The following is a 26,264-nucleotide window of genomic DNA, read 5'->3' as shown; positions in this document are numbered from 1 at the left end:
TAAGAGCCGGTCTCCCACTCTCAAATAGTACTTTTAAATGATGTTAATCTGAAACCCTCCCTATCATTTTGTTTATGCGGATAGGGGAAGCATTTTGCATCATGTAAAGATAAATGGTGAATTAAATATGACAATACATCAGAACATACATTTTAGGACACATGCAAAAGTAGTTAAGATGGAACAGTATGCGAAAACCAGGCATTTTGAATGCAAAAGACAGATATTACACACAAACTTCTAATTTACACAATGTGAAACTAATAATAGACTAATATCATTATTAACAGGCTAGTTTCAGTATTATGCTATTCCTCTACTATTGTTATTATTATCATTATTAGTAGTAGCACACTAGTGTAGGTTAGTTAACATTTAATTTTGAACACATACACTAAAATAACATTATAGCAAATCCCAAATGTGATCAAGTGCAACCAGATGATAAACATGATATTTCTATTTCAAACTATTTCTGAAATTGCTACCTCATCCAGTGTTTAACTTTTCAACATTAAAACGAGCCATGCATACACCATAAACGCACCGGAAAATGTCTCCCAGTTATCATGTAATCAATAAGTGAAATTGTCCAACATACCATAAATACCGGTGCTAGTGATCATGTCTTCAAGCCTAAAAACAAGGGAAAAGGAAAACAGCAGAATCGGAATTTTCACGAGGAGCAATTCCAAAGGTTGCTTCTCACTTTTCCTCTCAGCTATCGAATATCACTGCCTGAAACGTGGGCCCTTTCGTCAGGTATTAATTTGAACCTACATGCATATAATTAAAAAATAAATACAAAAAACAACAAAATCTCTTGGATAGCATGCGGAGAGGAAAAACACATAAGCACGAGTGTAAAGCCTATGTCAGTTCTCCTTGTTCCTTGTTGAGGCTTCGTATGATGACATAAATATATATATATATATATATATATATATATATATATATATATATATATATATATATATATATATATATATATATACACATTTTTTTGTGTAACCCCATTAGAGGAAGCGATTAAAGCATCATGATGTCCCATTACTTTTAATAATAGATTACATGTAGTCAATTGTCACCACGAAGAGCGCAATGTCAACGTACGTATTTATTAACCTCACACAAGCAGTTATCGCGGTAAGTTTGTTATCTTGAGATTATCATACATGCATTTACTTGGAAATTACTTTGAAACAATTTGTATCGCCCTCGACACAATGATTTATTCTGAAATCATTAAATCCACAAGCGCCTGAGTGATTCTCAGCGGTGGCATAAACTTCACATCCTCGCAGTACTTCTGTATTTGGTAAATGCCTATCTAAAATATTTTAAATACGTTATAACTGTATATGTGACTACCACAGCGACTCTAAACCTGCAATTTTGCATGACGCGTGAGAACGCATACCGTAAAGCGCTTGTTCTTACGTAGTGCAGCCTCGCTTCTTTTTAATTGTTCATATCGAAAATAGAGACACATTAACTCTTACCTGTGTATATATGACAGTGCAGCTTCAAAGATTAGAGTAACATCGATCCACTGGATATGCTTGATGAATGGGTGTTCAGGTTAAGCGCGACTGTTTGCGATTTGAAACCATTCCAAGTCAAATGAAGACTGACCACAGCCTCTGCCATGTTGGAATTCCAAACACTGGACAGCTGCTCTACAGAAGGCATAATGCGGCGCACTGCGCATGTATTCTAGCAGAGGTGGCAAATTCAAAGCGCTTCCAAAAACATTGACGTGACAGTATATATTGTTAGGCTGCGTTAACATTGGGCAATTGATTTGCTCTTCATTATGAACAATAGATTTCACATGAAATATATAGCTTCAGTATGCAGAACGAATATATTCACCTGTATGATTAGAAATGGCTATAAAACCAAGGCTATAATGATTAGGCAATAAATAGGTAATTCACTGGTGATCAAAATATAGCATTCCAGTATCTGAAACTGATCTGTTAGGGTAATTATATAATTACTACACACATTTCATTATAATTAAAGTCGCTGTGTACAATGTTTATTGGTGTACAACAACACATAGGATGTCAAATGTATCTTTGGGGAAAATAGATGCTGGATATTCCCTGCTTGTCTTGATTCAGAAATGTATTCGCACAATACTTAATTCAGTACGATGTTAGTTACATTATATGACATTGATCATTAGATCCCCAATTCCATCTCTCTTGTATCATTCCACAGCTCCTTGAAAGGGGGAGGTTGTCTCTCTAGCCCATTGGGATGGCAGGCTAGGAGTAGCCCCAGTTAGACACGTGATCTGAATCCTGGCACCCTTAGTCCCACAATGTCCTATCAAATTCATGTGCAAAGGCCTTAGCGTGATGCATTGATTTAGCCTTGAGTACTCCCCACAGACCTCCCCATGCCACTTTTAGCAGATCCTGAGTTCTTTAGAGAATTCGTACACATAGGCAGCCCAGCCTCAGCTGCTGTGCCGCTCTGACCAATGACAGCTCCAGCTCACACACTGCAAGGTAATAACTGCACTGATTCAGCGGTGCAAAGCTAATACCTATAGCTTGCAGCCTGTGGGAAAGAATACCCTACCTTGATTGCTCTGTGTTGCTTGTCAATTTTCCAATCATTCCCTCCTTATTCCATCTCTTACGGTTTTTGCAAGGTAATTTGGCATTGTTCATTTGAAAGAAAAGGATGAGCAAGATAAATAGATAGTTTACTGATAAAGAAACGTCTCTAGAAAGGAGACTACAAACATTGGTCTCTGTTCATGTTCATTGCTTCAAGCTATTTAGATCCTACAAGGTGAACACAAAGGAGGAGCGAGAGTACAGACAGAACAGTAGATGTAATCAGATCAGGTACTAATCTCCTGCTTGAGATGTTTCCAGCCCTGGAATTAAGTGAGAACACGCTGCTGCTCATCAGTGCTGGGATTGTGCTACCTGAGTGTTACAATGCCCAGTTAATGCTATGGCTACCAGACTATGTCTGCTCCCAAGAACAGCCTCTGACAATCTCATGCTTGCGTCCTCAATGGCACCCTATCACTAGGCTATATTGTTCCCGATTTTTGACCGGGCCCATAGGGCTATAGGGCTCTGGTCAAAAGTAGTGCACGATATAGGAACTAGGGTGCCATTTGGGACATAGCCTCAGTGTGCTCTAGAGGTCAGGGATAAAACAACCGCAGTGCATTTCCAGGTGTAGCCACGTCCATTGTCTCCTCCCTCATATGAGAATGTTCTGTCTGCGCCTTTTGTCCTTGTGTCAGCAGGTAGGACATTCTAAATTATTTTGCTCAGCTGCCTCCCTGAACTCTTGCTACAGCACGTAGATACACACATCATCTCGACTCCCCCACATATCAGGGATGCAGCTCATGTCTATCTGAAACCTCCTACGGTGGGTGATCAAGTTAAGAGACTTAAAGGAACATTGATCAGGAATTATTGTTTTCTTTTCTCTCTCCCTGTTTTCACCTTTGTTCATGTGCATGACTGTTACTGTTGATCATTCATTAGGATTGACCAAATTAACATTCATTACCCTCAGAGATAATTCATTAATGGAAAAGAAATGCATCCTTCTCACAAAATACGATACACAAAACCCAGTAAATGTGGTATTATACAGTGTTTTCAACACATAGGTTGAGGAATAATGCTGTTACAATTCAGATGCAATTGTATGTTATTTTACAACACATTGCATTAATGAACCACTGTAACATGATCAGCTAAAATGTTAATTGCAACATGATTCATATCGAAATAGTTCATACAAGATATGAAGTATGTACTGAAATAGTTCATATTATGTATGAAATAGTTCATACATAATATAGACAACAGGTTGCATAATACAGAATATAACAATATTATGCACTTTATATTTAACTAAACCACTACATTATGATAATCAGAGTACATTTTAGATCAATCTGAGGTTACGATCTGGGCCCACTACACCTGTAACAAGAAGTAGCTCTTTGACGCAATGAGAATGTAGTGTGGCTAGAATGTTTGCTCAAGATATGTCTCACAGAGTAAAATTGTTCATCTCCTCAGGAACAAGGTTAGGGGTTTGCAGAAGCATGTGACTGGCTGTTTTTTAACCTTCTGCCTACAGCCTCTTATGTCACCTCTGATCACTTCAAAGTGGCTGCTCTTGGTTTATTATTTCTGCCATGAAACACTAGCTTTGGAGAAAACCAAACAACGGCTGCTCTCAAAGAAGGAGATATTCAAGATATTTTAAACAAATAGGAAATGTTTCAGCCTAGATCCCTGCTTTGTGGAATCCGATAATTGTCTCGTTCTATGTTCATTGTATTTAGACTGTTCTCTTTTATTTTGACATGCGTCATATCTGTAACTTAACGTCAATCTATTAATAGAGATGAGAACATCTTATCTCATTTATCTATCAAAACACAGATGGATTAGTTTTCACTTTAATGTCTAGACTGTATACAAAATATTATGCCTTAAACGAAATATTTAGCTGCCTTTGAGCTTTTTTTGGGTGGGGGGGGGGGGGTGAGGGGGAGGTAAATGTTGTTAATATCACTCTAATTGACTGCCTTCTTGTACCTCTTATACTTAGAGTAAGCACTGAGCTGTGTCATTTCTAAATGCCGTCCTCAGGTGCATCTTAACAAATAAAGCTTGCGCAAATCACCAAGGTCCATGAATAGAAATAAAAGTAACCGTGATTTGTGTGGCCCTTTGGGTGTTGATAAAAGAGTTTGGGAGGAGGAAGTGGTTTGATAAAGAATAAAAGTCTATAGCAACCTCAATAATAAAACTCAATGGCTGCTGAAGAGTCCAGGTAGAAAATAACAGAAAAATGAAAAAAATAAAGGTTTGCTTTCTCACATTATTTCATGATGTGTAGCCAAGTCCCTTTATGGACTGGGGCTAAAATCCTAATGGGGACAAGCTTGAAGTGAATGGAGCCCACAGAGGATAAGCTACTAAATCTTGCAATAAAAGCAATGTGATTTACAGTAAATTCCACAAGGCTGACAGTGCCACAGCTAAGGGCATAAACACTCCTTTCAAAGCTGTGCTGCCACTCGGCTCTATCTGCTGTTGAACTACAGTTGCACAGCGAGCCGTGCTGCTAACCAGCAATGACGTTGATAAATAACCAGGAAGACCCACTGTTGGCTTAAAACTAGAAGTTGTTCAGTTGCAATTCTACATTTGTCCCTCTTGAATGGGTCTGGAAGTGGCTTTACCAGTAATCTGTCAGTGATTGATTGGGTCTCACCAGATCCCCACCGTGTTTTCCTCTGCAGCCTCAATGCTCAGCCACAGCAGAATGCTACAGCAGGATGGCTGTATTAGGGAAGTGCATGCCTTATTTACCTGCTACACAAGCACACTTAATTCCACTTGGGTAAATATGTGCAGGGGTGAACGCCAATAAAACAGGAAATGAGAAGTGACATGTTCTTGTTGGTGCTGAATGCATGCGCCCAGGGATAAACAAACACATTTGTATAGACCAATGACTTTAAGATGTTTAAAATAACTATTTCACCTGTCATCATCCCCGTGCAGCATTGTAATGTTGAATTGATCGTTTGTCCAGTATCACCAGCATAAAATGGATGGCATAATTTGATGGCTTTAGTTGTTGTCAAAATGGAACACAACCACATTCAATTCCCAAATATACAGCAATTGTTGTCAAAATGGCATTGTCTAATGGTACGTGCACAAAACTGTTGGAACGCCTGATCTTTATGGGATATGCTTTAGGTTTATCCAACACTGCTATGTCCAATTTAGACTGGGTGCTAGATATTGATTACATTTACCAGAAGATCCATTTTAATTAAGTGAGAAGGCTGAGAAAGATGGCCAATGTCTACCAGTGATTTCTTCTTATTGTTCTTTGTGCATCTTCTGAGAAATGATAGCAAAAAAAGCAACACATGGAAAACACATTTCATACAGTTAGACTTTATTCTTTAATCAGGTATTTAAAACAGGCCTGGGGTAATAATCGAATTCATTTCACATGCAAAGAATATTTTAGTTATTTTTAACAGGAGGTTTGGGCATGAGCATTTCATGTATGAATTTTAATGGAGATACTTAAATGGTAATTATTCCACCCAGGCTCAAACGCAGGTAACAAATGGAATTCAATCAGTGTCCGTGCATAATGACCGTCATTATGAGAAAGAAAATAATAATGACATCCTATCTGCATTAAACCTGCAGACACTTTACACAGTGATCCTGTACCCATTATTGATCTCCATGGAGATAAGCAATTGTCACTTTTCAGCATTGTGCACCAATGTTAAATACAGCACATGTTGTTTGCTGCTGCAAACTATTCCAGTGGGCGCCACAATCCATTCAATTTACTACTTGAAATCACTGTACTTGTTCTTCTTAATTTACATTTTTAGAAATGTCCGTCATAGTTAGCTGGTGATCACTCTCCAAACCCCCTGTTGTTAGGTTTGAAACCAGCATACATACAAGCTCACATGAACTTCTGTTCAAAAACACTATCTATCTGAAGTTTGTTGTATGGACATTTGGAGTTTTACTGTGATGAGATTATACTGTTTGTGCTCGATATTCAAGTAGCTATGCTCTCGCTCCACTGCAATGCAGCCATCAGGTCTTCAATCAAATGTACACTTGAACAAAATCAGGTAATCTCCACTCCCACATCACTGTTTTAATGTTTTACCTAAGTAGTGTTTATCCAAATGATCAACTATGAATGAATCTGAATGATACAATGGTATTGGTAATGCATTCACTTATTGACATTAGTGGTTGGTTTAATACAAAAAGCACTGCAGAGATCTGCAAAGAACAGCATGTTTCTGTATGAAATGCAGATAAGAATAGCAGTTGTGACTATACCACAAGTTTAAACTCTAGAATACTCCGCTTTTTTCGGTCCACTCCAGGGTACAGTAATCATGGATCTACTGACAGGGTAACTGCGGCAAGTTTGAGAGGAATATTACTTGGCTGGACAAAATCCCTATGGTTTACACTAGATTCAATAGCACTTCAGTTGGATGGACTCAATGAAATATCTAAGCTCTGAGGAGTAAAACTGAACTGGGCCTCGAAAGCTTCTGACAGATTTTTAAACATACACTGTAGCAGAATGCTCTCAGAGTATCAGTATAACGATATATTTGTACCATACCGTACATCTCCCATACTGTTTTCATACTGTTTTACTTTTCAGATTGTATAGCTTATAACTTGCCAAAAGCATCAGGCCTATTGAGATACTATTAGGTCTTTGTCACTGTTTCAGTGTTTTTATTTTGTCTGTTTTTTAAGTATTATTGAAACTGAAATATGTAAATATCCAGATAGTAGTTGGGATTTGAAAAATAGTATCAAACAGTATCAGTGATCATTCTGGCCATCTTCTTAAAAGATATCCAATCATTCATTCACTAAGTGAATTTCACAAGCAGTAGTATGTGTCAGGTTCAACATTATAAGTTGCCAACACACACACACGGTAAACAGCACTTATGAAGACTCAAAGATGGCCAATTGGAAAAATAATTGAATGACAATTCCAACTAGTGAGCCAAGCTTTACATACCTTCTGTTCCAGACTAGCTCCATCTGTTTGATTTTGAGAGCACTGACAAGGACATTTTCCATGGGATGTTAAGCCCGGGAATGTTGTGAATTTTGCTTAAATTCATCAAAAAAGTTAGCTTAAAGCAGTTAACCTTTTTTGTGGGATACACATAAGGCAATTCTAGGTCTTGTGGTATATTTTGATCAAACTATCCCCAATTCAATGGAATTGCAACCCTCTGCATGCACAGTGCACTCTTCCATCACATGTACAGCTGATTCTCAAGATCTTGAACACTAATGAGATGCTATTGAGCCCACACTACTAGATGCTTTCTGGTAAGTTTTGATTACAATTCTGGGTGGGGCGAATATATTTTATATGACATACATGATTTTTTGTTTACTAGTACATAGTAGCCTACAGCAAAGTGTGTTTAAATAATTTCTAACTTTTTAATCATTTCTGCTAGTTAGTTTTTGCTACAAAGTGGGTTTTAGCTTGCTTGAGCCTGCCAACTGAGGAGTGTTAATTCACCTGTTTCCATACATGTTTCATTTTAAAACATTTATCTTACAAAGGAGTTGTTTAATCTAACTGCTTAACTATTTATCTATACATGGATATCTGTACTTTTTTTTACTCATTTTTTTCTAATCTTTACAGGAAAATGCCAAGGACACTATCTGATGTGTGGAGACATTTCACTGCAGCTAATGTAGAAGGAAAAGTGGTGTACATTTGCAAATACTGTGCCAAATCATGTGTGAAGAATGCAACAAAAATGCAGAATCATCTGGCCAAATGCATAAAGTTCCCTCAGTGCTCACAACAAGCAACCTCTGACAAAGTCCCTCTCCTTCTATTCGAGGTGAAAATGATGAATCAGACACCTTATCAATAGCAACAGCTCATGGCCCTACTGGAATCAGAAGTGTTTCTGACTCAAAGGAGGAACGTAGTCAGAGAAATGTTGATGGAAGGACTTGCTCGAGCTGTGTATCCAACTGGTTCACCTCTGATGCTCACAGGCAATGCATATTGGAAGACATTTCTGAATGTTCTTTGCCCAGCATACACCCCACCAACCAGACATTCGTTATCTATTCTTTTGCTGGATGTAGAGTTCAGAGTTCAAGTGAAGGTCAAGCAAATCATAGAGAAAGCAGACTGTATTGCAATCATCTCTGATGGGTGGTCTGTCATTAGGTCTACGTGTAGCTGGTGTATAGGAGTCAGGCGCAGGACAGCAGATATGGGTAAATAAATATATTTACTCAACATATAATAAATGTAACACAAAAACAGAGCCCACAATAACGGACATTCCTACATAGAAACAATCACTCACAAACAAACATGGGGGAACAGAGGGTTAAATAATGACCAGGTAATTGGGGGATTGAAACCAGGTGTGTAAGACAAAGACAAAACAAATGGAAAATGAAAAGTGGATCGGCGATGGCTAGAAGGCCGGTGAGGTCGACCACCGAACGCCGCCCGAACAAGGAGAGGGACCGACTTCGGCGGAAGTCGTGACATGGTCAAAAGTTTGTGGGCAAGGAATAATTACCTACATCATCTCCACCCCTCAACCAGTATTCTACAAGAGCACAGACACAAGGGACAACAGACATACTGGTCTCTACATTGCAGATGAGCTGAAGGCAGTCGTCAATGTCCTTGGACCACAGAAGGTATTTGCACTGGTGACAGACAATGCTGCGAACATGAAGGCTGCTTGTTCTAAAGTGGAGGAGTCCTACCCTCAAATCACACCCATTGGCTGTGCTGCTCATGCATTGAATCTGCTCCTCAATGTCATCATGGCACTGAAAACAATGGATACACTCTACAAGAGAGCCAAGGAAATGATTAGGTATGTAAAGGGTCATCAAGTTATAGCAGCAATCTACCTCACCAAGCAAACTGAGAAGAATAAGAGCACCACATTGAAGCTGCCCACCAACACACGTTGGCGTGGTGTCATCATGTTTGGCAGTCTCCTGGAGGGGAAGGAGTCTCTCCAAGAAATGGCCATATCACAGTCTGCCAATATGGACAGCCCCATCAAGAGGATCCTCCTGGATGATGTATTTTGGGAGAGTGGTAAGCAGCATGAAACTCCTGAAAATGATAGCAGTAGCCATTGCACGGATTGAGGGAGACAATGCCATCCTGTCTGATGTTCGGACTCTTCTTGCAGATGTAAGATAAGAAATCTGTACTGCCCTGCCCACTTCACTGTTTCTCCAAGCAGAGGAAACTGCCGTTCTGAAATACATCAAAAGCGTGAAGACTTCTGCCTGAAGCCCATACATGCCGCAGTGTACATGTTGGACACCAAGTATGCTGACAAGAGCATCCTGTCTGATGCAGAGATCAATAAGGCCTATGGTGTCATCACTACCATGTCTCGCCACCTTGGCCTGGATGAGGGCAAGGTTCTTGGCAGTCTGGCGAAGTACACTTCCAAGCAAGGGCTTTTGGATGGAGATGCAATATGGCAGTCGTGCCTTCATATCTCATCAGCCACCTGGTGGAAGGGACTTTATAGATCTGAGGCTCTTTCCCCTGTTGCCTCCATCATCCTCCAAATCCCACCAACATCAGCCTCCTCAGAGCACAACTGGTCCTTATTTGAGAACACACACACCAAAGAACGCAAAAGGCTGACCCATACAAGGATTGAAAATTGGTGGCAATCTGGGCAAATTTGAGTCTTTTTGAGCCTGACAATGAGCCATCCTCAACAATGTTGGAAAGTGAGAGTGAAGATGAGGCCTCAGAGTCTGATGTTCAAGAGGTTTATTTATTTTTATTTTTATTTTTATTTTTACAGGGACAGTGCACATTAATCAACGTTTCAGTAAAAGTGCCGGTTTTAGCCAGCCGGCTAATTTTCAACCGCCTAGGTGGAAATTGAGGACATTGAGGACGTCCAGGGAGAAGACATGGAAGCCTGAGAGGAAGACAATCAAAGCCTTAGTTTCTAGACTATAATTTTACTGATGTATGTTGAAAACATTTTTGGGAGATGCGATGGATCATTGGGGATCATTCAATATTCCCTTACTTTTTTGCCTAGTGAAATCATCCCATGTGAAGTGTCAACTCATCTAATTCAAGTTCAATTCATAACTAAATTGTTTGTTCGTAACAACATTTATATTGGAAGGATTGAATCATTTGCAATTATGTATACTTATGATGAGGTAAAATGTTTATGTTTCTGTAAATATTGTAAATATATCCAATGCAAAAAACATCCACATCTACCTTTTAATGATCCACCCCTTTTATTCAATTTTAGCCTAAAATGACATACCCAAATCTAACTGCCTGTAGCTCAGGCGCTGAAGCAAGGATATGCATATTATTGGTACCACATGAAAGGAAACACTTTGAAGTTTGTGGAAATGTGAAAGGAATGTAGGAGAATATAACACAATAGATTTGGTAAAAGTTAATACAAAGATAAGAACAACCGTTCTTTTGTATTTCTTTAGTACCATCATCTTTAAAATGCAAGAGAAAGGCCATATTGTATTATTCCAGCCCAGGCGCAATTTAGATTTTGTGTAGTGTATTGGCAAAGTTCTAGGCTGATCCAACGAACCATTGCATTTCTGTTCAAAATGTTGTATTAAGACTGCGCATATGTGTCTAATTTGTTTATTCATATATTTTCATGTTCAAAATTGTGCACTCTCCTCAAACAATAGCAAGGCATTCTTTCACTGTGATAGCTACTGTAAACTGGTTAGATTAACAAGAATTTAAGCTTTCTGCTAATATCAGATATGTCTATGTCCTGGGAAATTGTCTTGTTACTTATAACCTCATGCTAATTACATTAGCCTACATTAGTTCTTCCGTCCGGGACACCGATCCTGAAGAATTTTTAATTAAATGGTATTAATAAATGGTATTAATATTAATTTAATTAATTAATTTTTATTAATTCTCACGGAAAGTTTCCACCTCTGAATATTCCCCAAAATGTGCAACCCTAGCACTGACACAGTCTCTCATGTGAGTTAAAAGGTAATGATACTATTGCATACGGTGCATTCTGAAAGTATTCAGACCCCTTCATTTTTTTCTGCATTTTGTTATGTTACAGCCTTATTCTAAAATTGATTGAATATTTGTTTTCCTTCATCAACCTACACACAATACCCCACAATGAAAACACGTTTTTAGAAATTTTTGAAAATGTATAATATATATATATATATATATTGTATTCAGACCCAGAATTGAGCTTAGGTTTATCCTGTTTCCATTGATAATCCTTGAGATGTTTCTACAACTTGATTGGAGTCCACCTGTGGTAAATTCAGTTGATTGGACATGATTTGGAAAGGCACTTACCTGTCTATATATGGTCCCACAGTTAACAGGGCATGTCATAGCAAAAACCAAGCCATTATATCGGAGAAATTGTCTGTAGAGCTCCGAGACACGATTGTGTCGAGGCACAGATCTGGGGAAGGGTACCAAAACATTTCTGCGGCATTGATGGTCCCCAAGAACACAATGACCTCCATCACTCTTAAATGGAAGAAGATTGGAACTACCAAGACTTTTCCTAGAGCTGGCCACCCGGCCAAACTGAGCAATGGGGGGAGAAGGGCCTTGGTAAGAGAAAGGCCGATACTCACTCTGACAGAGCTCCATAGTTAACTCTGTGGAGATGGGAGGACCTTCTAGAAAGACAACCATCTCTGCAGCACTCCACCAATCTCTGCAGCACTCCACCAACCCGTCTGGCCACGATGGATGCCACTCGTCAGTAAAAAGCACGTGACAGCCCGCTTGGAGTTTGCCAAAAGTCACCTAAAGGACTCTGACCAGGAGAAACAAGATTTTCTTGTCTGGTGAAACCAAGATGGAACTCTTTGGCCTAAATGCCAAGTGTCATGTCTGGAGGAAACCAGGCACCACTCATCCTCTGACCAATACTATCCCTACGGTGAAGCATGGTGGGGGCAGCATCATGCTGTGGGGATGTTTGTCAGCAGTACAGACTGGGAGACTAGTCAGTATTGAGTGAACGATATACAGGGCAAAGTGCAGAGAGATTCTTGATGAAAACCTGCTCCAGAGCTGTCAGGACCTCAGACCGGGGCGAAACTTTACCTTCCAACAGGACAACGACCCTAAGCACACAGTCAAGACAACACAGGAGTGGCATCGGGACAAGTCTCTGAATGTCCTTGAGTGGCCCAGCCAGGGCGCGGACTTGGACCCGATCTAACATCTATGGAGAGACCTGGAAATAGCAGTGACGCTCCCCATCCAACCTGACAGAGCTTGAGAGGATCTGCAGAGAAGAATGGGAGAAACTCCCCAAATACAGGTGTGCCAAGCTACGTTGTTGGTTAAATGTTTTAAAAGTGAGAAAAAAATGGAAAGGGAATACACAAATTATAATTAAACAAACAAGCTATCCCGAGCTGTAGAGTAGGACACTAAATAAAGTATGTTTTAAATGTCTATCTTTACAGGGATGGCAAGCCATAGACCTCCACCTTGATCAGACAGATTGTACATGTAGCTTTTCTTATCTTTGCTGTGACATCAGGCCTGGCTCGAAGTCGGCGTTCCAATTGATCCCAAAGGTGTTCGTTGGGGTTGAGGTCAGGGCTCTGTGCTGACCAGTCAAGTTATTCCACACCGATCTTAACAAACCGTTTCTGTACAGACCTCGCTTTGTTCACGGGGACATTGTCATGCTGAAACACGAAAGGGCCTTCCCCAAACTGTTGCTAGAAATTTGGAAGCACAGAATCTTCTAAAATGTCATTGTATGCTGTAGCGTTAAGATTTCCCTACACTGGAACTAAGAGGCCTAGCCCGAACCATGAAAAACAGCCGCAGACCATTATTCCTCCTCCACCAAACTTTATAGTTGGCACTCTGCATTGGGGCAGGTAGCGTTCTCCTGGCATCCTCCAAACCCAGATTCGTCAGTCGGACTGCCAGATGGTGAAGGGGCATTCATCACTCCAGAGAAGGCATTTCCACTGCTCCAGAGTCCAATGGCTGTGAGCTTTACACCACTCCAGCCAACTCTTGCCTTTCGGTTGCTAGTCCAACGCTCTAACCACTAGGCTACTCTGCCGTCTATGGAGATTGCATGTCAGTGTGCTCGATTTTATACACCTGTCAGCACCGGGAGTGGTTGAAATAGCCGAATCCACTTATTTGATGGGGTGTCCACATACTTTTGTGTATATATATAGTGTATGTTTAATTGTTTACCTTACATGTACATTATCAGCAGACCAACAAAATCTGAGCAATATACTGTACATACTCAGCCGTCACCTTCCTCACCTTCGATGTCACAAAATGTATTGAGACATCAAGTTTAGACATCTTGAGTTGAGAGCCTTTGAAACAGACTTTTCAAGACATCATATGACATCTTGAGATACATTACAAAGGCATGCCTTCAGACACGCTATAGTCTTGTGATTTCCACAAAATGAAAGTTTTTCCCAAAGTGGAAGGACATCACTTACATATCTTTTCACCTACAAAGTGTGATGTAATTTATTTAAAACTCCATAGGAGCAGGGCTGTGAAGAAGGTCACCAACGTTAACTGTTTCATGTTATTTAGGCCAACAATGGTCAGTGTTCAGAGAGACATGGTCAAAGACAGAGATGTTGAACTGCCCACTAAAATACAATTTTCTCCCGCTGTATGCCTTTTACGTTGAAGTGGATCTCCTCATTAAAACTCGTGATGCCAAGGTCATTCAATTAATGTCTGGGTCTTTCATCAGCTTTAGTAGCTCCATTGTGATGGAGCCACACTTTGCCCATCACACTAAAGTGCTCTGCCCATAATAGAAAGAAACCCACCATGATGAGTCCATGTGGTTTTTCTACTTCTCCTCCATTCAAATGATTAAAGTAACTTAAGATATTCAGGCATGGGAATACTGTACGTATATGAGAAATTGCTGGATGCAAGGAATTGATTGTGTTAATTTATTCATAGCATTCTTATGGACAAAGCTGGATGGCATTGCCTTGAATTACTGAACAAGTTGTAGGTCTGTTATGTAATCAAATCAACATGAATGCCTTTCAGCTTAGCCACTGTGTATGGTCAACTAATTTACTTGATGAATACAAATAAAGACCAACATACTGTATTTGCAAACAGTGAAGCATTATATTACACTACTCACAGTTATGATCAATGAAAGAAATATCCATAGTATTAATTCTACATAATAGTAAGGATATTGGTCTCGGAAAGCAGAAACAGAAATGTGTTATTTCTATGAATGATTTCCAAGTATTTAGCACTATAGATGCTAAAGAAGAAATGATTCCTCAGCAAGAAATGAGGGATGTGATGTGAAGTCAGATGGTTACATCATTGACAATACATGATGATCACGTACACTACTGTTTGGGGTCACTTAGTAATGTCCTTGTTTTTGAAAGTAAAGCACATTTTTGTCCATTATAAAATAACATAAGATTGATCAGAAATACAGTGCAGACATTGCTATTGTTGTAAATGACTATTGTAGCTGGAACAAGCAGATTTTTTGTAATCGAATATCTACATAGGCGTAGAGAGGCCCATTATCAGCAACCATCACTCCTGTGTTCCAATGGCACATTGTGTTAGCTATTCCAAGTTGATCGTATCCAAGATGGCATGGCAGTCGGACGTGTGTTTGTCTTGTCCCATTTTGTCCCCATGAAAATGTCCTTGTTTTTGTTCTGTATATATTTTGTATATATTTGAATCTCACTTTCCATCTATGAACTGAATATACTTTCCTGAAACCCGCCTCACCCAATGTGGTATGGATCTGCTATTTTTATACTTTCGAACTGGAACCTCCATCAGAAGATAGACAGCTAACTAGCTACTAGTAGTCAGTTAGCCACTGCTAGCGGTCTTCACCGTTAACTCGGACACCAGCCAGCTTCAGCTCGGTCAATACCTGCCAGTCTGCACAGCGCGATAACAACCCAGAGCATATCGGACTGCTTTTTCTCTTCCACATCACCGGATTCCTGACGCAAGCTCTGGGCCTTTAGACCGGAACATTGCAGCTAGCTAGCTGCAACCGAGTGGCTACTGCTGGCTAATGCCTCTGTCCTGAAGCAAGCACTAGTTAGCCTTGAGCTAGCCTCGAGCTAGGTCCATCTCCCGGCTAGCCGAAGATGTCTACCAGCTAATTCTTTGGCTACAATACCTCTTTTGCCAATTGGCCTGGACCCTTTATTGCTGACACGGAGCCCCCCGAACCATCACGACTGCCGAAGTAATCGTCCAAGGTGGTTTCAACAGGCTTTTCCATTGCGAAGTCGCCGAAGACCCGTCTGCTAGGCCCGGCCAGCTAGGTTTCTGAATCGCCGTGTCTCCAGCTCCCCTAGCATAGTAGTGAATACTGTACGGCTCCCTGACTCACCTATTGCCCCTCATTGGATCACTTGGCTACACATGCCTCTCCCTAATGTCAATATGCCTTGTCTACTGCTGTTTCAGTTAGTTATTATAGTTTTATTTCACAATAGAATCCCCAGCACCGCCGAACATGCCTTAGATAGCTCTTTTGTCCCACCCCCCACACATGCAGCGACCTCATGTGTGGGGGGTGGCTTAACTGGTGCCTCAAGAGACACAACCGCTCACATCATCACTCAATGCCTAGGTTTACCTCCACTGTACTCACATCCTACCATACCCTTGTCTGTACATTATGCCCTGAATCTATTCTATCATGCCCAGAAATCTGCTCTTTTTATTCCTTGTTCCCAACGCACCAGACAAACAGTTCTTATATCCTTTAGCTGTACCCTTATCCTACTCCTCCTCTCTTCCTCTGGTGATGTAGAGGTTAACCCAGGCCCTGTAGCCCCCAGCACCACACCTATTTCCCAACGCTCTCATTTGTTGACTTCTGTAACCGTAAAAGCTTTCCTTCATGCATGTTAACGTTAGAAGCCTCCAAGTTTGTTTTATTCACTGCTTTAGCACACTCCGCCAACCCTGATGTCCTAGCTGTGTCTGAATCCTGGCTTAGGAAGGCCATCAAAAAATCAGAAATGTCCACCCCCAACTACAACATTTTCCGACAAGATAGAGCTGCCAAAGGGGCAGGAGTTGCAATCTACTGCAGAAATAGCCTGCGGAGTTCTGTCATACTATCCAAGTCTGTGCCCAAACAATTCGAGCTTCTACTTTTAAAAATCCACCTTTCCAGAAATAAGTCTTAATATAGACACCCCTCAGCCCCCAGCTGTGACCTGGGCACCATATGTGAATTAATTGCCCTCCATTTACCTTCAGAGTTTTTACTGTTAGGTGACCTAAACTGGGATATGCTTAACACCCCAGCCATCCTACAATCTAAGCTAGATGCCATCAATCTCACACAAATTATCAAGGAACCTACCAGGTACAACCCTAAATCCGTAATCATGACTTAACTAGGCAAGTCAGTTAAGAACAAATTCTTATTTACAATGACAGCCTAGGAACAGTGGGTTAACTGCCTTGTTCAGGGGAACAACAGATCTTTACCTTATCAGCGCAGGAATTCGATCTAGCAACCGATACACCTCTGCTGTCTTCAACCAGAATCTCAGCGATCACTCATTGCCTTCGTCCGTAATGGGCACGCGGTCAAACGACCACCGCTCATCACTGTCAAACACTCCCTAAAACACTTCAGCAGTGCAGGCCTTTCTAATCGACCTGGGCCGTGTATCCTGGAAGGATATTGAACCCTGCCTGGTTGCTCTCTAAAAGTGCTTTCCTCACCATCTTAAATAAGCATGCATCATTCAAAAAATGTAAAACGAAGAATTGATATAGCCCTTTGTTCACCCCAGACTTGACTGCCCTTGACCAGCAAAAAAAACATCCTGTGGCGTATTGCATTTGCATCGAATAGCCCCCGCGATATGCAACTTTTCAGGGAAGACAGGAACCAATATACACAGTCAGTTAGGAAAGCTAAGGCTAGCAGTTTAAAATAGAAATTTGCATCCTTAGCACTTATCCCAAAATGTTTTGGGACAGTGTAAAGTCCATGGAGAATAAGAGCACCTCCTCCCAGCAACCCACTGCACTGAGGCTAGGAAATCCCCTGCTACTCCTTCAGCCAAATGTTCTGAAAGAGCTGCAAAATCTGGATCCCTACAAATCAGCTGGGCTAGACAATCTGGACCCTCTTTCTAAAATGATCTGCCAAAATTGTTGAAACCCCTATTACTAGCCTGTTCAACCTCTCTTTCATATCGTTTGAGATCTCTAAACCCTAGACCCAAACTGTTATAGACCTATATCCATCCTACCCTGCCTTTCTAAAACCCTTGAAAGCCAAGTTAACAACCCGAGCATTTCGAATCCCACCGTACCTTCTCCACTATGCAATCTGGTTTCTGAGCTGGTCATGGGTGCAGCCATGCTCAAGGTCCTAAACTATATCATAACTGACATCGATAAAATACAGTACTGTGCTGCCGTCTTCATCGACCTGGCCAAGGCTTCCGACTCTGTCAATCACCACATTCTTATCGACAGACTCAATAGCCTTGGTTTCTCAAATAACTGCCTCGCCTGGTTCACCAATTACTTCTCAGATAGAGTTCAGTGTTTCAAATCGGAGGGCCTGTTGTCCGGACAGCTGGCAGTCTCTATGGGGGTGCCACAGGGTTCAATTCTCGGGCCGACTCTTTTCTCTGTATATATCAATGATGTTGCTCTTGCAGCTGGTGATTCTCCGATCCACCTCTACACAGACGACACCATTCTGTATACATCTGGCCCTTCTTTGGACACTGTGTTAACAAACCTCCAAACAAGCTTCAAAGCCATACAACACTCCTTCAGTGGCCCCCAACTAAATTTAAATGCTAGTAAAACTAAATGCATGCTCTTCAACCGATTGCTGCCCAGCACCCACCTGACAAGCATCCCAACTACAAATACCTAGGTGTCTGGCTAGACTGAAAACTCTCCTTCCAGACTCACATTAAGCATCTCCAATCCAAAATGAAATCTAGAATCAACTTCCTTTTTCGCAAAACAAAACCTCCTTCACTCATGCTTCCAAACATATCCTCGTAAAACTGACTATCCTACCAATCCTTGACTTCGGCGATGTCATTTACACAATAGCTTCCAATACTCTACTCAGCAAATTGGATGTAGTCTATCACAGTGCCATCCGTTTTGTCACCAAAGCCCCATATACTACCCACCACTGCGACCTGTATGCCCTCGTTGGCTGGCCCTAATTTCATATCCGTCGCCAAACCCACTGGCTCCAGGTCATCTATAAGCCTTTGCTAGGTAAAGCCCCGCCTTATCTCAGCTCACTGGTCACCATAGCAACAACACTTGTAGCACATGCTCCAGCAGGTATATTTCACTGGTCATCCCCAAAGCCAACACCTGCTTAGGCCACCTTTCCTTCCAGGTCTCTGCTGCTAATGAATGGAATGAATTGCAAAAATCACTGAAGCTAGACGCATATCTCCCTTTCTAACTTTAAGCATCAGCTATCAGAGCAGCTTACCGATCACTGTACCTGTACACAGCCCATCTGTAAATAGCACACCCAACTACCTCATCCCCATATTGTTATTATCTTTTTATTCTCGTTTGCACCCCAGTATCTCTACTTGCACATCATCTGCACATCTATCACACCAGTGTTGATGCTAAACTGTAATTATTTTGCATCTATGGCCTATTTATTGCCTTACCTCCCTAATCATATTACATTTGCAAACACTGTACACATATATTTCTATTGTGTTATTGACTGTATGTTTGTTTATCCCATGTGTAACTCTGTGTTGTTTGAGTCACACTGCTTTGCTTTATCTTGGCCAGGTCACAGTTGTATATGAGAACTTGTTCTCAACTGGCTTAGCTGGTTAAAGAAAAGGTGAAAAAAATTTAATGGCTAATTGATCATTAGAAAACCCTTTTGCAATTATGTTAGCACCGATCAAATCAAATCAAATCAAATTGTATTTGTCACATACACATGGTCAGCAGATGTTAATGCGAGTGTAGCGAAATGCTTGTGCTTCTAGTTCCGACCATGCAGTAATATCTAACAAGTAATCTAACCTAACAATTTCATAACAACTACCGTATACACACAAGAGTAAAGGAATGAATAAGAAAATGTACACAAAAATACATGAATGAGCGATAGCGGAACGGCATAGGCAAGATGCAGTAGATGATATAGAGTACAGTGTATACATATGAGATGAGTAATGTAGGTTATGTAAACATTAAATAAAGTAGCATTGTTTAAAGTGGCTAGTGATACATTTATTACATCAATTCACATTATTAAAGTGGCTAGAGATGAGTCAGTGTGTTGGCAGCAGCCACTCAATGTTAGTGATGGCTGTTTAACAGTCTGACGGCCTTGAGATAGAAGCTGTTTTTCAGTCTCTCGGTCCCTGCTTTGATGCACCTGTACTGACCTCGCCTTCTGGATGATAGCGGGGTGAACTGGCAGTGGCTCGGGTGGTTGTTGTCCTTGATCTTTTTGGCCTTCCTGTGACATTGGGTGCTGTAGGTGTTCTGGAGGGCAGGTGGTTTGCCCCCGGTGATGCATTGTGCAGACCTCACTACCCTCTGGAGAGCCTTACGGTTGTGGGTGGAGCAGTCGCCGTAACAGGCGGTGATACAGCCCGACAGGATGCTCTCAATTGTGCATCTGTAAACGTTTGAGTGTTTTTGGTGCCAAACCTCTTCAGCCTCCTGTGGTTGAAGAGGCGCTGCTGCGCCTTCTTCACCACGCTGTCTGTGTGGGTGGACCATTTCAGTTTGACTGTGATGTGTATGCAGAGGAACTTAAAACTTTGCACCTTCTCCACTACTGTCCCGTCGATGTGGATAGGGGGGTGCTCCCTCTGCTGTTTCCTGAAGTCCACGAACATCTCCTTTGTTATGTTGACATTGAGTGTGAGCTTATTTTCCTGACACCACACTCCGAGTGCGCTCACCTCCTCCCTGTCTCGTCATTGTTGGTAATCAAGCCTACCACTGTAGTGTCGTCTGCAAACTTGATGATTGAGTTGGAGGCGTGCATGGCCGCGCAGTCATGGGGGAACAGGGAGTACAGAAGAAGGCTGAGAACGCACCCTTGTGGGGCCCCAGTGTTGAGGATCAGCGGGGTGGAGATGTTGCTACCTACCCTCACCATCTGGGGGTGGCCTGTCAGGAAGTCCAGGACCCAGTTGCACAGGGCGGGGTCGAGACCCAGGGTCTCGAGCTTAATGGCGAGTTTGGAGGTTACTATGGTGTTAAATGCTGAACTGTAGTCGATGCACAGCATTTTTACATAGGTATTCTTCTTGTCCAGATGGGTTAGGGCAGTGTGCAGTGTGATTGCGTCGTCTGTGGACCAATTGGGGTGGTAAGCAAATTGGAGTGGGTCTAGGGTGTCAGGTGGAGGTGATTTGGAGGTGAAATGGTCCTTGACTAGTCTCTCAATGCACTTCATGATGACGGAATTGAGTGCTACGGGGCGATAGTCATTTAGCTCAGTTAACTTCACTTTATTGGGAACAGGAACAATGGTGGCCCTCTTGAAGCATGTGGGAACAGTAGACTGGGATAAGGATGGATTGAATATGTCCGTAAACACACCAGCAAGCTGATCTGCACATGCTCTACGGAACGCGGCTGAGGATGCCGTCTGTGCCGGCAGCCTTGCGAGGGTTAACACGTTTAAATGTTTTACTCATGTTGGCTGCACTGAAAACTGTTGTTCTGATTAAAGATGCAATAAAACTGAAGAGGCGACTCTGGGATGCTGGCCTTCTAGGCAAAGTTCTTCTGTCCAGTGTCTGTGTTCTTTTGCCCAACTTAATCTTTTATTTTTATTGGCCAGTCTGAGATATGTTTTTTTTGTTGCATCTCTGCCTAGAGGGCCAGCATCCCGGAGTCGCCTCTTCACTGTTGACTATTTAAAGAAGCTGCCAGTTTAGGACTTGTGAGGCATCTGTTTCTCAAACTTGACACTCTAATGGACGCATATCTCCCTTCATTCCTCAGAACAACAATAGACTGACATGTTTCAGAAGAAAGTTATTTGTTTCTGGCCATTTTGAGCCTGTAATCGAACCCACAAATGCTGATGCTCCAGATACTCAACTAGTCTAAAGAAGGCCAGTTGTATTGCTTCTTAAATGAGAACAACAGTTTTTAGCTGTGCTAACATACTTGCAAAATTGTTTTCTAATGATCAATTAGCCTTTTAAAATGATAAACTTGGATTAGCTAACACAATGTGCCATTGGAACACAGGAGTGATGGTTGCTGATAATGGGCCTCTGTACGCCTATGTAGATATTCCATAAATAATCTGCCGTTTCCAGCTACAATAGTCACCTACAACATTAACAATGTTTACCCTCCATTTCTGATCAATTTGACGTTATTTTAATGGACCAAAAATGTGCTTTTCTTAAAAAAAACAGGGACATTTCTAAGTGTCTCCAAACTTTTGAACAGTAGTGTAAATTAAAAATAAAATCCACAAAAGCTACACTGTATCAAAGTGTGACAATAATCAGAGGAGAAAGAGAAAGTGGTCTTATTGTGAAACAGTGGAATTGGCGTCTCATTTTGCGAGGCGGCATTGCTTCTCCAAACAATCTCCAGGACTTCCTGATCAGGCCCTAATCCCCAGCTTTCACACATAACTCATTGAGAGCGATGGAGTCCTCTCTGTTTACTCACTCCAAACCAAATGATCTTTCACAAGCAGACCACTTCAGATGTGAAATGTAATTTGCCAGGGTGTTCTATCCTGAGTCTATTTCTCTGTACGCTTTACCAATTCTCAGATAGAGTTCAGTCGTTCACAGACAATGTCTGTGTGGATTGAGCTAGACTCCTCGGCCATGTGGTAAAGACCCATGGGAGAGGCATTTGAGGGAACTAAAGAAGTGCTGTGAAGCACACACAGTGCTCAATTTCATTTTGTTATATTTGGCCAAATGCATTTGTTCATTGGACAGTTGAGGAATGTGTATATCAGGGTTTGAATGACTGAACAATAAAATGTAGTCTATGTACATTGAATCAATAATTGAGTTCCAAACTAACACCAGCACCCCTATAAATATACAATAAAATAGCTCAACAGAAACACACATAACACATGCAACGACTGTAGGATGAAAAGCCAGGCTCTATATGAGGACTCTGTGGTAGGACGATACTCCCTCACTAGTATGACAAAGCCAAAGGCAAAATGTATTCACTGATCTACTTGATTGTATTGTCTCTCAGTAATATTCCTGTTAGACTGGAAAGATTTGGACCACTGCTGATGGCCTCGTCTTAGAAAAAGATTATAGTATTGCCGCTTTGGGATGTAGTGATGATAAATTGTTGTTCTAGGGTGTCTGCATTTACTTTGTAGAGTCGTTATGAGATTATTATGGAGCAGACAAACAGCCATTAATATTCATTATAATTGCGGAACCCTGAGATGAATGCAGATTGAGTGTCTGTGGTGCCAGCAGAGAGTTGCTATTGTTTTTAATGTATTTCACTCTGCATCTCCAGAACAGCTGTGCTGCTACAAGTGAAAGTCTTAAAGGAGGTGACTATTAACATTTTTACAGATTTTGTCTTCCATTTAACCCTCTACAAACTGGCAAGTAGGCCTACTGTACTGATCAATCAATGGGAACATGATGACTTCTGGATATTGTCCTTGATTTCACCCACATGACAAATGCTTTACAATGCAACATTCAATTGTCAGCTTGGAATGCATACTTTATAATGCTTTACCTTATATCTGACATGTTATGCTATTTAGTCCAGATGCTGAGCAATAATCTACTAAGAATTCCAACAACATTTCAACTCATGAGGGTGAGCTAGCTAGCTCCATATTTGTTTGTGGCTGGTAATTGGAGGGATGTTGAAGTGAGGAACATTGATATGTTCCCTGGTCTATCTGTGCATGTGGCTGACTGTGGAAAGGAGAAGGTCAAGGCCTGAATTGGCCCCTCTCTCTAGGGCCTCCAGCTGTAGGGACTGGAGAACACCACAAACAATTAAACATGTTGCTTTTCTGGGTAGAGCAGCCAGACTCCTGTTGGTTAAAGGAGTTTTACCTCAGCGGGATGCTGTTGGTCACTCTCCTCAGCAATAATCTGCAGGTTTGAACAATCAATACAGACCCGACAGCTGCAGCTTCTATTACTGCCCGCATCTCTGGAGTGCCTGTGCATGAGAAGGAGAGCACAGAGCAGGAATCAACCCTCTTTCACCCCACCACCACCCTCCTGCCGCGCCTCGGCACTGTCCCTCAGTCACAGATATAAAGATTTTTGTCCATAAAGCAGAGGTTAGAACCAAAATTATTTTCCAATCGTTTCGTTCTGAACAGAACCAATGTTTTTTTCCATTCCACTGTTCAGACTAGCAAAATAAAGTGGTGAACCATTTCGAACCCCGCAGAAATACTGGTTTAAATTGTTCCTTTGTGTACCTTTTTAAACCTCTGGAATATACAGTACCAGCCAAACGTTTGGACACACCTACTCATTCAAAGGATTTCTTTGTTTACTTGTTTCTACATTGTAGAATAAGAGGGAAGACATCAAAACTACGAAATAACACATACGGAATCATGTAGTAACCAAAAAAACAAACCTAAATATATTTAGTATTTTAGATTCTTGACAGCTTTGCACACTCTTGGCATTCTCACAACAAGCTTCATAAGGAATGCTTTTCCAACAGTCTTGAAGGAGTTCCCACATATGCTGGACACTTGTTGGCTCCTTTACCTTCACTCTGTGGTCCAACTCATCCCAAACCATCTCAATTGGGTCGGGTGATTTGTGGAGGCCAGATCATCTGATGCAGCACTCCATCACTCTCCTTCTTGGTCAAATAGCCCTTACGCAGTCTGGAGGTGTGTTGGGTCATTGTCCTGTTGAAAACAAAATGATAGTCCCACTAAGCGCAAACCAGATGGGATGGCGTATCACTGCAGAATGCTGTGGTAGCCATACTGGTTAAGTGTGCCTTGATTTCTAAATAAATCACTGACAGTCTCACCAGCAAAACACCTCCACACCATCACACCACCTCCTCCATGCTTCATGGTGGGAACCACACATGCAGAGATCATCCGTTCACTTACTCTGTGTCTCACAAAGACACGGCGATTGGAACCAAAAATCTCAAATTTGGACTCATCAGATCAAAGGACAGATATCCACAGGTCTAATGTCTATTGCTCGTGTATCTTGGCCCAAGCAAGTCTCTTCTTATTATTGGTGTCCTTTAGTAATGGTTTCTTGGCAGCAATTTGACCATGAAGGCCTGATTCACACAGTCTCCTCTGAACAGTTGATGTTGAGATATGTCTGTTACTTGACCTCTGTGAAGCATTTATTTGGGCTGCAATCTGAGGTGCAGTTAACTCTGCAACAGAGGCAACTCTGGATCTTCCTTTCCTGTGGCGGTCCTCATGAGAGCCAGTTTTATCATAGAGCTTGATGGTTTTTACGACTGCACTTAAAGAAACCTTCCAAGTTCTTGTCATTTAACTGACCTCCATGTCTTAAAGTAATGATGGACTGTTGTTTCTTTGAGCTGTTATTGCCATAATAAGGACGGTATTTTACCAAATAGGGCTATCTTCTGTATACCACCCATACCATGTCACAACACAACTGGCTCAAACGCATTAAGAAGGAAAGAAATTCCACAAATTAACTTTTAACAAGGCACCCCTGTAATTTGAAATGCAACTGGCTGAGAGAATTACAAGTCTGCAAAGCTGTCATCAAGGCAAAGAGTGGCTACTTTGAAGAATCTCAATTATAAAATATATTTTTATTTGTTTAACACTTATTGGTTACTATTTGATTTCATATGTATTATTTCATAGTGTTGATGTATTCACTATTATTCTACAATGTAGAAAATAGTAAAAATAAAGAAAAACCCTGGATTGAGTAGGTGTGTCCAAACCTTTGACTGGTACTGTATATATTTTTACATTTAGCTCAATATTAAAATGCTTCACCAATCAGTGCAGCCAGAGCAGCTCGCTGTGGAGCGGGTAAGCGATTTAATCTGTATAGGAAAGTCGTTAACCTCTCTAGGCTAAGGGGCGGTATTTTCACGCCCGGATGAAAAGCATGCCCAAAGTAAACTGCCTGCTCCTCAGTCCCAGAAGCTAGGATATGCATATTATTAGTAGATTTGGATAGAAAACACTCTGAAGTTTCCAAAAACTGTTTGAATAATGTCTGTGAGTATAACAGAACTTATTTGTCAGGCAAAACCCCGAGGACAAACCATCCAGGAATTATTTTTTGGGGGGTCACTCTCTTTTCAATGGGTTTTCTATGTGGATCTAGATTTCTAAGGCACTTGCTTGCAGTTCCTATTGCTTCCACTAAATGTCAACAGTCTTTATAAAGTGGTTGATGGTTTTCCTTTGAGAAATGTAGAAGTAGGGCTGTTCAGAACGAGAGTCGAGTCTAGTGTACTGTTTGTTAGGGGTGCGTGACCTGAAAGCTTGCTCCACTTTGTTTTTATCTGCTATTGAATGCAGTTTATCTCGTCTTAAATTTTATCGATTATTTACGTTAAAT

The 26,264-nt window shown here is 41.2% G+C and overlaps 1 protein-coding gene across 1 annotated transcript in view; it reads right to left on the bottom strand.

Moving 5' to 3' along the window:
- LOC135521185 (fidgetin-like) overlaps positions 1–1,591 on the bottom strand; it is a 36,017-nt gene extending 34,426 nt beyond the window's left edge. Inside the window, 2 exon segments of the mRNA XM_064947115.1 lie at positions 602–636; positions 1,503–1,591. Coding sequence (XP_064803187.1) covers positions 602–626 — 25 coding nt within the window. The 5' untranslated portion in view covers positions 627–636; positions 1,503–1,591.
- Positions 1,592–26,264: the final 24,673 nt, after the last annotated feature.

Source organism: Oncorhynchus masou, chromosome 29, assembly GCF_036934945.1.
Source record: "Oncorhynchus masou masou isolate Uvic2021 chromosome 29, UVic_Omas_1.1, whole genome shotgun sequence".
In the NCBI taxonomy this organism is placed as follows: domain Eukaryota; kingdom Metazoa; phylum Chordata; class Actinopteri; order Salmoniformes; family Salmonidae; genus Oncorhynchus; species Oncorhynchus masou.
Note: the sequence above shows the minus strand (reverse complement) of the source record. Positions and strands in the feature narration are given on the sequence as shown.